This window comes from Capsicum annuum, chromosome 1, assembly GCF_002878395.1.
Source record: "Capsicum annuum cultivar UCD-10X-F1 chromosome 1, UCD10Xv1.1, whole genome shotgun sequence".
Lineage (NCBI taxonomy): Eukaryota > Viridiplantae > Streptophyta > Magnoliopsida > Solanales > Solanaceae > Capsicum > Capsicum annuum.
The window spans coordinates 91,674,153-91,688,835 of NC_061111.1; the positions used below are offsets into that span (position 1 = coordinate 91,674,153).

Here is a 14,683-nt window from a genome sequence, read left to right on the forward strand (position 1 = left end):
TCAAGTCGCAAAGTTAACTACTGATATCTGCATCAAGATAGATTGTCTAAATTATATGTTCCTAAAAATATGACCAACTTTTGGAGAAAGCATGAGCGCCTCGCTTGCTCTTTCTTTCAAGAAAAAAAAATACGCAAACTTCTCTATTTTCTCCTAACAGAATAAATAGGATGGTCGTCCGTGATGTTTAGTAATTGGCTAGTCCAGATACATAGATTGCCTTCATCAAGGAAATCTGCTCATCTGTCAAACAATAAATGGAAAGAAACAAAAGTACACTACCATCCGCTAAGACGAGAATATTGCAGTTCAAAATTTGATATTTTGACCCCTTTCTATGTGCTAAGCTACACTAACACTAAATGAATCTGCAATTAACATCCCTTCCCACCCACTCACCCCAAAAGAGAGAGAGAGAGAGAGAGAGAGAGAGAGAGAGAGAGAGAATCCCTTTCCTTTACTAGTTCCCCCTATGATGTGGGCTGAAGTGAAAGGGAAGAGAATGAATTATCTGAACACAGAAATATAATTACTACATGGTGGTTACCCTACACTCTTTTCAAGTAGGAGTTGAGCGCACTCATAGATCACGTGTACGTGCACTTCTATTCCCTTGCCAGTCTACAAGCATAAATGTAGGCCAACAAAATATAGAGGGGAAAGAAAAGAATGGTACAAATAGATTACTGCCAATCTGATTCTATGGTTTGTCATTTGGATTTGGCGAATTCTGAGGAAGTTGATGTCGGTATGGAGAAGCATGAGAACCATTTGGAATCGATAAGCTTCTCGGATGCTGTTGTCCATTCCTTGAGAACGATCCCTGTGTTCTAAGTCCATTTCTTGTATTTGGGCTTGACGCAACTCGGTCTGCTTGCATCGTCTGAAAATAGTAGGAGGAGCTGGCCATGTCCTTGAGGTTTGGCAACGGCTTTAAGGCTTCGATCACTTCACTCATCATAGGTCTGACTTTGGGATCCCGACTAAGGCATCGTGCAGCTAACTGTGCAGCTTTCTGCGCGCCTTTTATTGAAAAATGCCCTTCAAGTCTAGGATCTATCAATTTATAAAACCTTCTTCTTTCACCCAAATGTGGCCGTGCCCACTCAACAAGGTTGTGTTCCCCATTTGGCCGGTTCTTGTCCATGGATCTCCTACCTGTCATCATTTCAAGCAGAACTACACCAAAACTGTAGACATCACTCTTTGATGTCAAATGTCCTGAGACAAAAGAGTGGCACACATTTAATTTAAGTTCCACTCAGCAGATGTGAGAAAACATTCAAGAGCTTTTCAACTGTGGTCCAGATCATGGATTCATACAGAGACATCGATAGCAAACTAGATTAAAATGATTAGCAATGGAGATTGAGATTTTACCTGTCATCACATATTCTGGAGCTGCATAACCATATGTTCCCATGACACGAGTAGAAACATGGGTCTTGTCGCCCTCTGGAGCATCTTTGGCAAGTCCAAAATCAGAAAGTTTGGCATTGTAATCCTGAGAGAACGTATTATTAGAAGAACGATAAAAATGGGCGAGAGATCAATTTGCCTATGTGTTTGAACACACCGCATCTAGCAGAATGTTGGATGTTTTGAAATCACGGTATATCACTGGTCTTTCTGCTTCCTCGTGAAGAAAAGCAAGACCTTTTGCTGCACCCAATGCTATCTTCATGCGGATGGACCATGGAAGAGGCAGGGACCCTGATAATAAATATATTATTAAAAATTTTCATGAAGGATATGCAAGACATAAAAATCTAGAGCAAAAATCATTGGTAAGAACACAATCATTTGTTCTAGAACATCGTAAGTACAAACATCACTTCACCAGATCCAAAACAAGAAAATCACTTCACCAGATACAGACTGGAATACTGAAAATCATAAGAGATAAAAGTCATCATATTATGGTTATTCAAGAAATATGCTAAAAGCAGAAAATTGGAAACATAAAAAGCATACAAGGCAAATTAAGATTAGCATTTGGTGTAACCATTTGTCTTTCCCAAGAATCACCAAACCCTCCCAACTATGATTTTTAGTGGCTGAACCATAGATCATGCTGGAAAATGCTCATGCATTGCATCACTCAGCAGAAAGATGCATGAACTATAACTTCCAAACAAAAATCAGGGAATTCATGCACAAGTGTAAAGTCAATCCAAAACATATGTCAATTGACAAACTTTGCCTAAAGTAAGCACTAAAGATCCCTCTATGGTGGGTCCGGGGAAGGGCCAGACTGCCGGGGTGTATTTTACACGGCCTTATCCTGCATTTCTGCAAGAGGTTGTTTCCACAACTTGAACCCATGACCTCCTGGTCACATGGCAGCAACTTTACCAGTTACTCCAAGGCTACCCTTCAAACTTTGCCTAAAGTAATCCTATAATATTCCTTTAGAAGCCAATCTCAAATGCCTCATTTTAAGGGATCAAACAGGGGTTAACCCATGCAGTCTCAACTTGGTTTTTCTCGAGTTCAAGGATCGATCAAACCTAATGATCAAAATACCCAGCGTCACTTCCTTTTATTATTGTTTTATAAAATGCTATTGCTTTTCCAAATGGGGTGATTAACTGCCATACTTCCTGAATAGAATGTCCCCTCCCACACAAAACCTGAAGTTAGCAGCCAAACCTCTCTCTTCCTCTCTTCTATTTCTATCTCTTAACTGAATCAGCCAAACCCCTTTTTTCTCTATATCCAACCTATGGTACTGGTGCCCTTCTGACAAACTAGTTTTCTCTCGCTTTCTTGCTGACCTGCACATAAAAACTCACTCAGACTATATCACCATCCTTATATTCATTATGACCTCCAAACTCAATTTCCTCACTTTAACACATCCTTGTCTTTCACATTGATTCATTTGCATCTTCAGGAGCCAGTAGCTACAAGACTTTCTGGAAACGGAAGAGTCAAATTAAATGGTCAACAGGAATAATATAGATTCCATTTAGTAGTGAAAGGATAACATAGATATATATTGCTCAGCTTCAAGCAATAGATATAGGTCTTGCTGAATTCAATGGACAAATTATTCTTATCATGAGGCTAATATTGTAAATCATTAATTTCTTTAGTCATTGTCTATTTATTTAATTGGAAATAGATTTTTTTGTGAACCAAGCATTGAATATCACAGACTAACAAGCTAGCTAGACTCAAGAACAGTAGGAGGAGATTCGGAGCACTTTCCTGTTCTGGGGATTGCACCAGCATAATCCTCTGAGCCCGTTTTTATTTGCTTTGGTGCTGGATGTTTTGACGCGGCATATTCAAGGGAAGGTGTCTTGGTGTATGTTATTTGCTGATGATGTTGTACTTATTGACCATACTCGAGGAGGAGTTAATGATAAGTTGGAGATTTGGAGACAGATCCTTGAGGCTAAAGGATTTAGGTTGGGCAAGACCAAGACGGAGTACTTGAAATGTAATTTTAGTGATTTGTCGCATGAGGCTAACATGATAGTGAAGTTGGATTCTCAGGCCATTTGGAAGAGGGAGAGTTTCAGGTATCTTGGGTCTATGATTCAAGGGAATGGTGAGATTGACGAGGATGTCACACACCGTATTGGTTCAGGTGGTTGAAATAAAGACTCGCTTCGAGAGTCTTGTGTGATAAGGTGCCTCCTAAGCTTAAAAGTAAGTTCTACAGAGCAGTAGTCTAACCGGTTATATTGTATGGAGCGGAGTGTTGTCCAGTTAAGAACTCCCACATTCAAAAGTTAAAGGTGGCGGAAATGAGAATGTTGCAAGGGATGCGTACACTTACCCGAAGGGATAGAGTTAGAAATGAGATTATTTGGGAGAAAGGTGGGAGTGGCTTCGGTGGAAGACAAAATGCGGGAAGTGAGGTTGCGATGGTTCGGGCATGTGATGAGGAGGGGCATGTATGCTCTAGTAAGGAGGAGTGAGAGGCTAGCTACGGATGGTTTTAGGCAAGGTAGAGGTAGGCCATAGAAATATTGGAGGGAGGTGATTAGGTATGACATGGAGCAGTTACAGCTTACGGAGGACATGACCTTTGATAGGAAGGTGTGGAGGACGCAGATTATGATAGATGGTTAGCAGGTAAGAGTACGTCCGTAATAGTAGGGAAGAGTGCTTTGTTTGTATCTGTGTCTAAAGTTTCTTGTAGTCTCTTGTTCGTGGTGCTTTGCTTATTTCTATGATTTTGAATAGCTTGCTCATAGTATTACCTTGTGGGTGTATTGTTTTTTATTATCTAGCGGTGTGATATCCTTTTTGTTGTTTGCTTTAATTTCTTGTTTGTTATACTGTTATCTGTCTTGAGTTGGGGGTCTATCGAAAACAGTCTCTCTACTTCATCTGAGGTAATGGTGAGGTAATGGTATGGACAGTGTACACTTTACCCTCCCTAGACCCCACTTTGTGGGAATACATTGGGTATGTTGTTGTTATGATGGTGGTGTCCGGACTAGCATGTGCATACCTCGACTGTTTAACCGGGTGCCTGCTACTTCCCACCGGCACAAGTACTGAAGGACTCCTACCAAACACTTCGACAGATGAAAAGAAATCACCTAGTGATTTGCCTCTGAGACCTCATGGTTCTCCTTCACTTAAGTGACACCTAGGTCCACCTCCTTCAATTGCAAGGTTTAACACAAGAATTGCAATCTCCAAACTAGCAAACTTAAGTGAATAGTTGTAGGTTCATAATGCTTGAGTTCACACTCAAGGCTGGCAATTCAAACTAGGCAGAATGAATCAAAGCCTTTGGTGACCGAATAGGAACCTCACAATTCTAGCTACTACAATTAGCTGCTTTACGGATTATGTACTGCCAAATGAATCTTCATTAAGCATTTAGGACAAATGAGGTAAAGCAAAAGCGGAAGTATTTCAGTCGATGCTTATAAACCCAGTAGTAACCACTATCTGGTCACAGAGCTCCATTCCCCTTTCTCTCTCTGATCTCCTGTTTCCTCCTCTATTTCTTCTTTTTTCAACCAATCATCAAGAAAAAAAAAAACATCTAGACTTGCTTAGATAATTTACTGTGGAACTGAAAAATGTTTCTCTTTTCTATGCAACTGAAACATATTAGCATCAATTGTGAATTCAACAAATATTTCTCAATGCTGTTTCACAATTACTAACTGCTATATGGAAACTTAGAAACACATTTACCTTGAAGCAATGTGAAAATGTTAATGCAGTTAAAAAACTTGGTCACATCTCCAAATTGAAGACTGATTGTTTATGTCAATCAACATTCAAGATATAGCCATGCTCAAGAGAAAGTAACAATGATAAAAACTACTCTCGCCCTGTCTGAAAGCAGGACACTGCCAGCGGATTATGTTTGGACCACAGTATTTGTACAGTACCTTTTTCAAGATTCTTTGTACCCTCTCAAGGACATATGCAAATTTTATTCCTTTAGCACAAAAATTACTTTTCCCAATGATATTAAGGAAACTAATACTAGAAGCACGAAATAAATTCTCACTATAAGTTTCTGCATCCTAGCAAATTGACACTGGTCATGGATACAAAGTATGTAATCAGGACTAAAGAGCTGACGAGTTTCGACAACAACATACCCGGTGTATTCCCACAAAATGGGGTCTGGGGAGGGTAAAGTGTACGTAGTCCATACCACTAACTTACCGCAGATGAAGTAGAGAGGCTGTTTCCGATAGACCCCAGGCTCAGGACAAACAACAGTATATCAAGCAGAAAACTTAAAAACAAACAACAACATGGGGTAACACACTACTAGATAACAAAAGAAACAAGACACCCACAAAGTAATACTATGAAATATCTATCCAAAATCAAAAGAGCTGACAAGTTTGCCCAAAGTAAAGTATTAAGACTGCCTATAAGGTTTTCTCCTCAAACTCATTGGATGCAGATTTTGCATAAGTCAACTTTCCCATGTTTTTAATCTGTGATGATAACAGAAGAAAGAAAGCAGACTCCCCAAAAGATTGTTGCTTGCTAAGTGGACAAACCCAATCTGGTTTGATCTGAGATCAGGAAAAGATGCGAGAAAATCGTTCCCCTTGTTGGTAGCTTTGCTAATATCGAGAACTTTACATTACCATTCCAACCTTAAATATATGAGGCAATGAATTGCATTGTATTTTAGGGATTAAACACCGGAACATAAATTAGTCTCATCTTATCTTCACGGATTATCAAACAGCAAAAGAGAACTCAAGCTATATTCCACAGGTAGTGATATGCCACGTGACTAAAGCAATTAGTAGTTGCAGAGGTCAGCATGCTGCATGTGAATTTTTAAATGGTGTTTAACTTACCAAGATTTACTTGTGTTAATCTCCAATAATATATACAAAATATCATCTCTTCTCGATCTTCAATACAATCAAAATTCAAATAATGCAACAAGGTAATGCATATCAGAAAGGGAGTCAGTCACATACTCCTGAACAGATGGTTTTCCAAGCTTCCTCGAGGCATAAATTCATAAACCAGCAACCTCTGATCATCTTCAATACAGTAACCAATTAGTTTAACCAAATTGAGATGAATGAGATCGCCAAGGAAATTTACTTCCGCCTGCCGAATGAGATAACAAATCAATACAAGTCAGCATGAAAATAAATAAAAGACATAAGCTTTTAAATAAGATCAAGAGAGCGGCAAACCAGCCATTCTTTGTGACCCTGAAGCCCATCATGATTTAGAGTTTTCACAGCAACAGTGAGCCCTGTTCCTGGTTTAACAGGTGCCGTCCCATTCTCTTCAATCCAACCCTTAAAGACACAACCAAAACCCCCTTCTCCGAGAAGGGATTCGGGTCTGAAGTTTCTTGTAGCCAACTTCAAATCATTGAATGTGAACTTCCGGAGCTGCGAAAAAACTTTAAGTTCCTCTTCGAGTTTGGAGGTGGAGGAATTACTTTCAGCATTACTTGTGGTTGTGGAAGAGATAATTGGAGCAACAGCTTGGTCTATGATTGTATCATTTGTGGATTTACTTTCTGCCAATAATGATACAAGATATTAGGACCACGAGCCCTTAAATTTAGTTTAATCTTGAAAAGCCCTTAAATTCCTACCAGTTAGGAATAGCATAATGAGTTTGAAAGAGATACTGAAACGAGTAAGGTGTAACTGACGTAAGTACTATGTGTGCATGTAATACAGTATAACTTAAGTCTACCAAGTGTTTACTCTTTTGGATTTGTTTTCATTTCCAAGTGAACAATGATCCAATGATATTATATTTTTCTTCAAATCTTTATGTAGCCTACTAGATTAAGTTTTAATATGTTGTGCTAATCTATAACTAGATGACATTAACAGTCTAATTTACCATCTCTTCCTTAAGTAAACACCTTAAGTAAACAGGGAAAATAACTAAGATATTTTTGAGGTAATAATATTGTGAGAAATAATGGAGAAAAATATTATTGAATTGTATGTCTACATAATTACACTGACACCCTATTTATAGACACTACATTACAATCTTTTTCCAAGTAGGATTTTGTATATTATTCCTATTCCTACTCATATTCTAACACTCCCCCTCAAACTGGTGCATACAAGTCATATGTACCAAGCTTGTTACAAATGTAATTAATACGACTGGTGAGGGACTTGGTGAAGATATCTGCAAGTTGATCACTTGACTTTACAAATTTTGTAACAATATCTCCCGAGAGTATCTTTTCTCTGACAAAGTAACAATCAATCTCTATGTGCTTCGTCCTCTCATGGGACATTGGATTAGATGCAATATAAAGGCTGTTTGATTATCACACACAAGTTCCATCTTACCAGTTTCTCCAAATTTTAGTTCTCTCAGCAATTGCTTGATCCAAACCAGGTCGCAAATTGTTGCAGCCATTGCTCGATATTCTGCTTCAGCACTAGATCGAGCAACCACACTCTGCTTCTTACTCTTCCAGGACACCAAATTACCTTTTACTAAAATACAATATCCAGATGTAGAATGTTTATCAGAGGGTGATCCTGCCCAATCAGCATATGTATATCCAATGATATGCTCATGGCCTCAATCCTCGAAGATTAATCCTTTACCTAGAGATGAATTTATATATCGCAAAATACGAACAACTGCATCCCAATGACTATCATAGGGAGAAGTCATAAACAAACTTACAACACTCACAGGAAAAGAGATGTCAGGTCTAATCACTGTGAGATAATTCAACTTTCCAACCAACCGTCAAACCTTTTAGGATCACTAAGTGATTCCCCCTGTCCTGGCAGAAGTTTAGCATTTGGATCCATAAGAGTGTCAATTGGTCGACATCCCATAATTCCTGTTTCCTAAAATATATCTAAAGCATACTTGTGTTGAGAAATAACAATACTTGATCTAGACTGAGCAACCTCAATACCTAGAAAGTATTTCAATCTACCAAGATCTTTAGTCTGGAAATGCTGAAAGCGATGTTGCTTTAAGTTAGTGATACCATCTTGATCATTGCCGGTGATAAAAATATCATTAACATAAACCACCAAATAAATACACAGATTTGGTTCAGAACGGCGATAAAACACTGAATGATCAGCTCCACTACGAATCATGCCAAACTCCTAAATAATTGTGCTAAACTTTTCGAACCAGGCTTGAGGGGACTGTTTCAAGTCATAGAGTGATTTGCGCAATCGACAAACAAGGCTACTAGACTCCCTTGAGCAACAAAACCAGGTGGTTGCTCCATAAAGACTTCTTCCTCAAGATCACCATGCAGAAAAGCATTCTTAATGTCCAACTGATAAAGAGGTCAATGACAAACGACAGCCATAAAGAAAAAGACGGATTGATGCTATTTTAGCCACGGGAGAGAAAGTGTCACTATAATCAAGCCCAAATATCTCTGTATATCCTTTGGCAACAAGGAGAGTCTTCAGCCGATCAACCTTACCATCTGGACCAACTTTGATTGTATAAACCCAACGATAACCAACAGTAGATTTACCTGCAGGAAGGGAAACAAGTTCCCAAGTACCACTCGTATGTAAAGCAGACATCTCATCATTCATAGTTTGTTTTCATCCTGAATGGGAAAGTGCTTCACCTATAGTCTTAGGGATAGAAATAGAGGACAAAGATAATACAAAAGCATAATAGGGTGATGACAAATAATCATAACTCAAGAAAGTATAATGTGGGTTAGCATTATGAGTGAATCTTATACCTTTTTGAAGTGCAACTGATTGGCTAGGAAGAGGCAGGTCCACAATAGGGGAAACATCAGGCGCATAACATGAATCATCTGGGACTGGGACTGATGCTAGATGTGGGTGGCAGTGATAAGTCAAAAGTGGTGGCATTGTAGCTGGAGATGGAGAAGTAACCGTAGGTTCCTCAAAGATTGGTGTAGGTAAGACTAGAGGTATAGGTAAAATCTCAGAGATATTAAGATGATTAAAAGATGTATAGTAAGGTTGAGATTCAAAGAATGTGACATCAGCGGACATAAGGTAGCGACCCATATCAGGTGAATAGCATTGATACCGTTTTTGAACTCGAGAGTAACCAAGGAAGACACATTTGAGCGCACGAGGGGCTAATTTATCTTTTCCTGGGGCTAAGTTATGAACAAAACATGTGCTCCCAAAAACACGAGGGGGGATAGAATAGAGATATGACTGAGAAAATAGTATGGAATGGGGAACCTTATTCTGGATAATGAGATAGCAAGATGCGAGGACTGCATCGCCCCAAAAACGCAGAGGAGCATGGGATTCAATGTGAAGTGTGTGAGCAGCCTCAAAGAGATGCTTATTTTTCCTTTCTGCTATACCGTTCTGCTGAGGGGTGTATGGGCATGATGTCTAGTGAATGATTCCTTGATGAGTCATAAACTCTTGAAACTGGGAGGATAAGTATTCTAAGGCATTATCACTATGAAAAGCAAGAATAGAAACACCAAATTGATTTTGTATTTCAGCACAAAAACTCTTGAATATAGAGAATAACTCGGAACAATCTTTCATCAAGTAAACCCAAGTATACCTTGAAAAATCATCGATGAAAGTAACAAAGTAATGAAATCCTAAGGGTGAACTGACTCTACTAGGACCCCAATATCAGAATGGACTAATGAGAAAATAGACTCTGAGCGACTCCTAATACTGCGTGAATATGTAGCACGAGTGTGTTTCCCAAGTTGACAGGCACCATTTTTTGTAGCTTGGATAAACTCGAATGTCCCAAATGTTTATGAATAAGGTCGGGAAGGTCTATAACGGAGCATGCTGTGAAGCAATTTGAGGAGGTAAGATGGTAAAGGCTTGTGATTCATATCCTATGCCAATTGTCTATCCCGTTTTGCGGTCCTGCATCATAAAAGAATCATCAAAACAAGTTATACTACAATGAAGGGTACGTGTCAAACGACTAACAGATGCAAGATTAAAAGGACAATCAGTGACATAAAAACAGAATTTAAAGTGATAGAAGATAGGGGTTTGGCTTGTCCAACTCCTTTTGGCTCTATTCGGATTCCATTGGCTAAAGTAATAACAGGAAGAGATTGTGTATAAACAATATCAGATAGAAGTGATTTGTCACCAGAAATATGATCAGAAGCACCTGAGTCCACAACCCATGATCCAAAGGTAGGAGATTGTGCAGTTGAGGCTATTGGTAGATATATATGCTTACTTGCTCCATACTGAAGATACTCATTATACTCCTTGTCGAATAAATACACCCATTGATCACCTGTGGTGTTAGACTGAGCAATATGAGCATTTTTAGGTGGTTGACCATGCAAAGAATAACATATTCCATGAGTATGTCCAAGCCTATTACAATAACTACACTTAGGTCAAGAATAGCATATGTCACGAGAATGTCCAAGCCTTTTACTATAACTACACCTCGGTCGAGATCTTCCAAATCGACCTACCCCTCGTCGATTCTTTATAAACTTTGACATCTGAGTTTCTGATCTCCTCATTAAGATTCAGATTTTAATCAGGAAAAAAAAATATTGCTAAAATTTGGCCGGAAATAGACGGGTCACCGGATATAAGATCTGATATTCGAAAGTTGCTCGAAATCAACAATTAATCATATGAGCAGCCTCGTAACGAAGAGGCGAGGCTACTGAAAAAAGAAATTGCCGAAAAAGTTGTCGGAAGACACTCACACGTAGGCGCGTGGACTGACGCGCTCGCCGGAGAATATCTCCTGGCGGCGCATGCGGGCGCGTGTGACGCCTATTCTCGGCGAGTCTGACTGGGGTTTGCTCGTCGGGAAGTTTTGAAGAAATACACGGTGACTGGGGTTTGCTCGTCAGGAACAAGACGGTGGTGTTGGTTTGTTTTGAAATACACCGAAGAAAAATATATTTATTTGGACAGCGGCTTCCCATCCCTTTTTATTGATCTTGCAAGGATTCTAAAAATTGTACCGACGTTTCAGCTTCATCTGAATGGTTTCCTTTTCACAAAAACCCAGAAGACAAATACAATTCATCTTGACTTTATACTAAACTGCTTCAATCCTCAAAACACCTTTTTTTTTCCCACAGAGTTCACTATATATATTTTGAGATGAAATTCCACCATTTCTTTTGTCTTACAATACCTCTTAAATTATTCCAGCACCCCAAAAGATCGCATGTATTCTTAGGCATGACTCATCACTCATCTAAGACCAGTCATACGTAAAAAGGAGCTGCCACAGTTGGTCAGTGACTCCACAAAGGAAATGGGTAAGATATTAATTCAATCAAATCAAGCTTGTGATTATGAATTTGAAATCACAAAATGTTGAGAATCCGGTATTCACCTAAGTTGCTCAAACTAGGGTGTGAGTGTGACTGATATGTGTGCGGATCTAGAGGTTGGATCTTTCATGTTCTCAATTTTAAGATTCGAGGTTATGGATCCAGGTATGAATACGAGTGAGGGGATTCGGCAACAAATAATTTAAATATCTAAAAGTAGAGTTATAAAACCTAAAATATGAGATATTATGTGGAAAACTTGAGAAGAAGATATTGATCAAGAGGAGAATCCTGAAAGGAGGTAAAAGGAAAAGCAGTAACATAGAAATTTATATATACAAGGTATTTCATTTTCTTCAATTTCACCTTAGCTTTTATTTTCATTACAGGTATCATTAAATATGTCCTGACTTTCATGTCGATTTTGGTCAAAGTATCCAAAATTGGTTGACCAGATTGGGTACGGACCCCACACCCACACCCATGTCGTGTGGACACGGGTGCGGCATTGAAAGTGAACAATCCGAGCAACTTAGGTATTCACAAGGCTCAAAGGAAAATGAGAACTTAAGGACTAACATGAAGAAGGTGCTAACGAATCCCAGAATCTGTCAGAAGTTGTTTCATTCACCGGAGATTTATTACTGTGCCATTTTATACAAATTTGGTACTAGGTAATCATACCAGCAACTGAGAGAGAACGGATAACAGAAAGCAAAGCGCTCCTTCAGCTCTTGCCCTTGACGGCTAAAATAAAGTTTGGCTTGCCGATTTACACATCAAAGGTGAATTCTTAATTTAAGAAAATTGTGAAACAGGCAAACATAAGAGAAAAGAAAAAACAAATACCAAGAACAACAAAAATGACAGAAGAAAGATGCATAACGCTAATGTCAACATCATTATCCAGAAACACATTGTAACCCTGACATGACTGGCTTCGCAAAAAAGGAGCCTTCATAAGTTTCTAGGTTTGTTCTAGGAATACCTCTTCTAGACCTATCAAAAACAAATTACTTTCACCTATCAAAAGAAGTAACGCCCCTTCCAGAATACAGTTACCCATCTTGAATTTCTTTAAATTGCCTTCATTATTGTCTCCTCTGCGTTAACATTATCAACTTCTACAGCTAGAAGAAACATGTGGAAGCCATTCTTCCACCTCCAATTTTCAAATATTACTTGCACACCATTTGACAAAATTCAATGTATTTCACTAAATAAGAAATGGATATTAACATTTCAACCACAACAGCAAACAGTCTAAAGCCAGTAACAATAGGGCATACCCCTTAACACTCAAATAACCATTTCCAACCAAAAAAAACTCACCGTTTAACCTCTTTTTCCCTGCAACTATGAATGCTAAGTGATAATATTCTTTATAAGATAGAATCAATCTTCAAGGAAAACCAATGAAAAATGCAATTAAAACTTGCAAGCATAACAAAGTATGTAACTTCAAATGCAATTAAAACTTCCAATTTGAAATTACCACAACGAGTGCTGATGACACTAGTGGAGGTATCAACTTTAGATCTTGAGGAAATACAGTTACCAATAAACCTCAACTTAATCCAGCAACCGGTCTCCTCTACATCCCCTTCTTTTTTCTTCCTTCCCTTTGATTTCTCTACATCCCAAGACTCCCCTTTTACACCATCACCACCTAATCCCATAGTTAACAATACCAAGAATCAAACTCAAAAATCATCAAAACCCACCCCACCCCACTCCCCACCCCCTCCAAGATACCAACTTTAAATCAACCCCCTCATACAAACCCCAAAAATCTCGCCTTTTTTCCAATGAAACCCTTAAATTAAACAGCTAAACAACTGAACCAAAGTTCCCTAAATAGCACCAAAAGGAATTCCAAATATATCCACTTCCTTCAAAGCCAAATCCTTCAACACCCAAAAGAAGAAAAAGTAATTTAATGGACAAAAAGAATAAGTATACTGATGAAATAGCTCAGACCCAGTTCAAGAAATCAAGAAAATATGACATTGAATGCATCCAAACTAATTTTTGATTCAGATCACAACCCCCCTACTTGCCCCGAACACTGTATCAGATAATCCCACTTCAAAAAGTGCCCCCAACTAGTTCCTGGCTCCTCAATGAAAAAAAAATAAAAAATACACATGGTAATTTAAAAAGATTATACTAATTAATTAAATTAGTAGGGGGTAGTTTTGGGTACGGTGCGAAGGGGAGGGGGTGGTAATATTTGTCCAACTACAGGAATGTACATCTGTGTCGGGGTATATACCGAAAATTGAAAGCTGTCTATATACAAGGTTTGCAAATCATATGCTAAACAAAGAAAAATAATGTAAATTAACTTACCTTCTGGAAAAAAAAAAATTAAGTTTAGTATCTACTACCTTTTTTGTTATAACTAAATAATTATATATTTGTATAAAACATGTCTAAATTTCTGAAGAACATGTAATTTTAAACTTTTAAGAATTTCAGTTAATAGAGGCGGAATCACGATTTGAGGTTAGAAGTTATGAATTTGAAGATAAGATAATGACCTCAAGCTAATATATGATAATTTTCAAACTAACGAATGGGTACCAATACTCAATATATATTTAAATAGGAACAAATTACTAGTACATTGTATAATAATGATAAACATTATCACTATAGTTACACTCGACTACTTGTCGAGTTTTAAAAACCGTCAATGATCACATCATTTGGTACACTTTTAAGTACTTAGAAAAATTAATCAATTATTCAAAAAGTTATTACTATTTTTGTTTCACAAGTCATTTTCCAACTACATTATAGAGAAAAAACTCTTTCCACGTGTTAGTGAAATACGAACCCACATCTCGATATGAAAGGCTTCTTTGCCACAGTCCTTGCAAATGAATCATCTTCTTAATTATGTTGGGAGGTTTGCATGTTCATATTTAGATATATTTACTGAAT

At 38.1% G+C, this 14,683-nt stretch overlaps 1 protein-coding gene across 3 annotated transcripts; it reads right to left on the bottom strand.

The window, feature by feature from the left end:
- Nucleotides 1-438: 438 nt before the first annotated feature.
- Nucleotides 439-13,987, bottom strand: LOC107878268 (serine/threonine-protein kinase PBL34). 3 transcript variants are annotated; one of them, XM_016725196.2, is made up of 7 exons: nucleotides 13,230-13,368; nucleotides 9,191-10,334; nucleotides 6,663-6,997; nucleotides 6,438-6,573; nucleotides 1,577-1,713; nucleotides 1,381-1,504; nucleotides 439-1,221 (listed from the first exon to the last, which is right to left on the bottom strand). In XM_016725196.2, the coding sequence occupies exons 2-7, from the start codon at nucleotides 9,486-9,488 to the stop codon at nucleotides 701-703; spliced, it is 1,551 nt and encodes a 516-aa protein (XP_016580682.1). In that variant the 5' UTR covers nucleotides 9,489-10,334; nucleotides 13,230-13,368; the 3' UTR covers nucleotides 439-700. The 3 variants fall into 3 exon arrangements, with proteins under 3 accessions (XP_016580682.1, XP_016580690.1, XP_016580699.1); XM_016725204.2 differs by lacking the exon at nucleotides 9,191-10,334 and having other exon boundaries at nucleotides 13,230-13,987; XM_016725213.2 differs by lacking the exon at nucleotides 13,230-13,368 and having other exon boundaries at nucleotides 7,800-10,328.
- Between the last annotated feature and the right edge of the window lie 696 nt (nucleotides 13,988-14,683).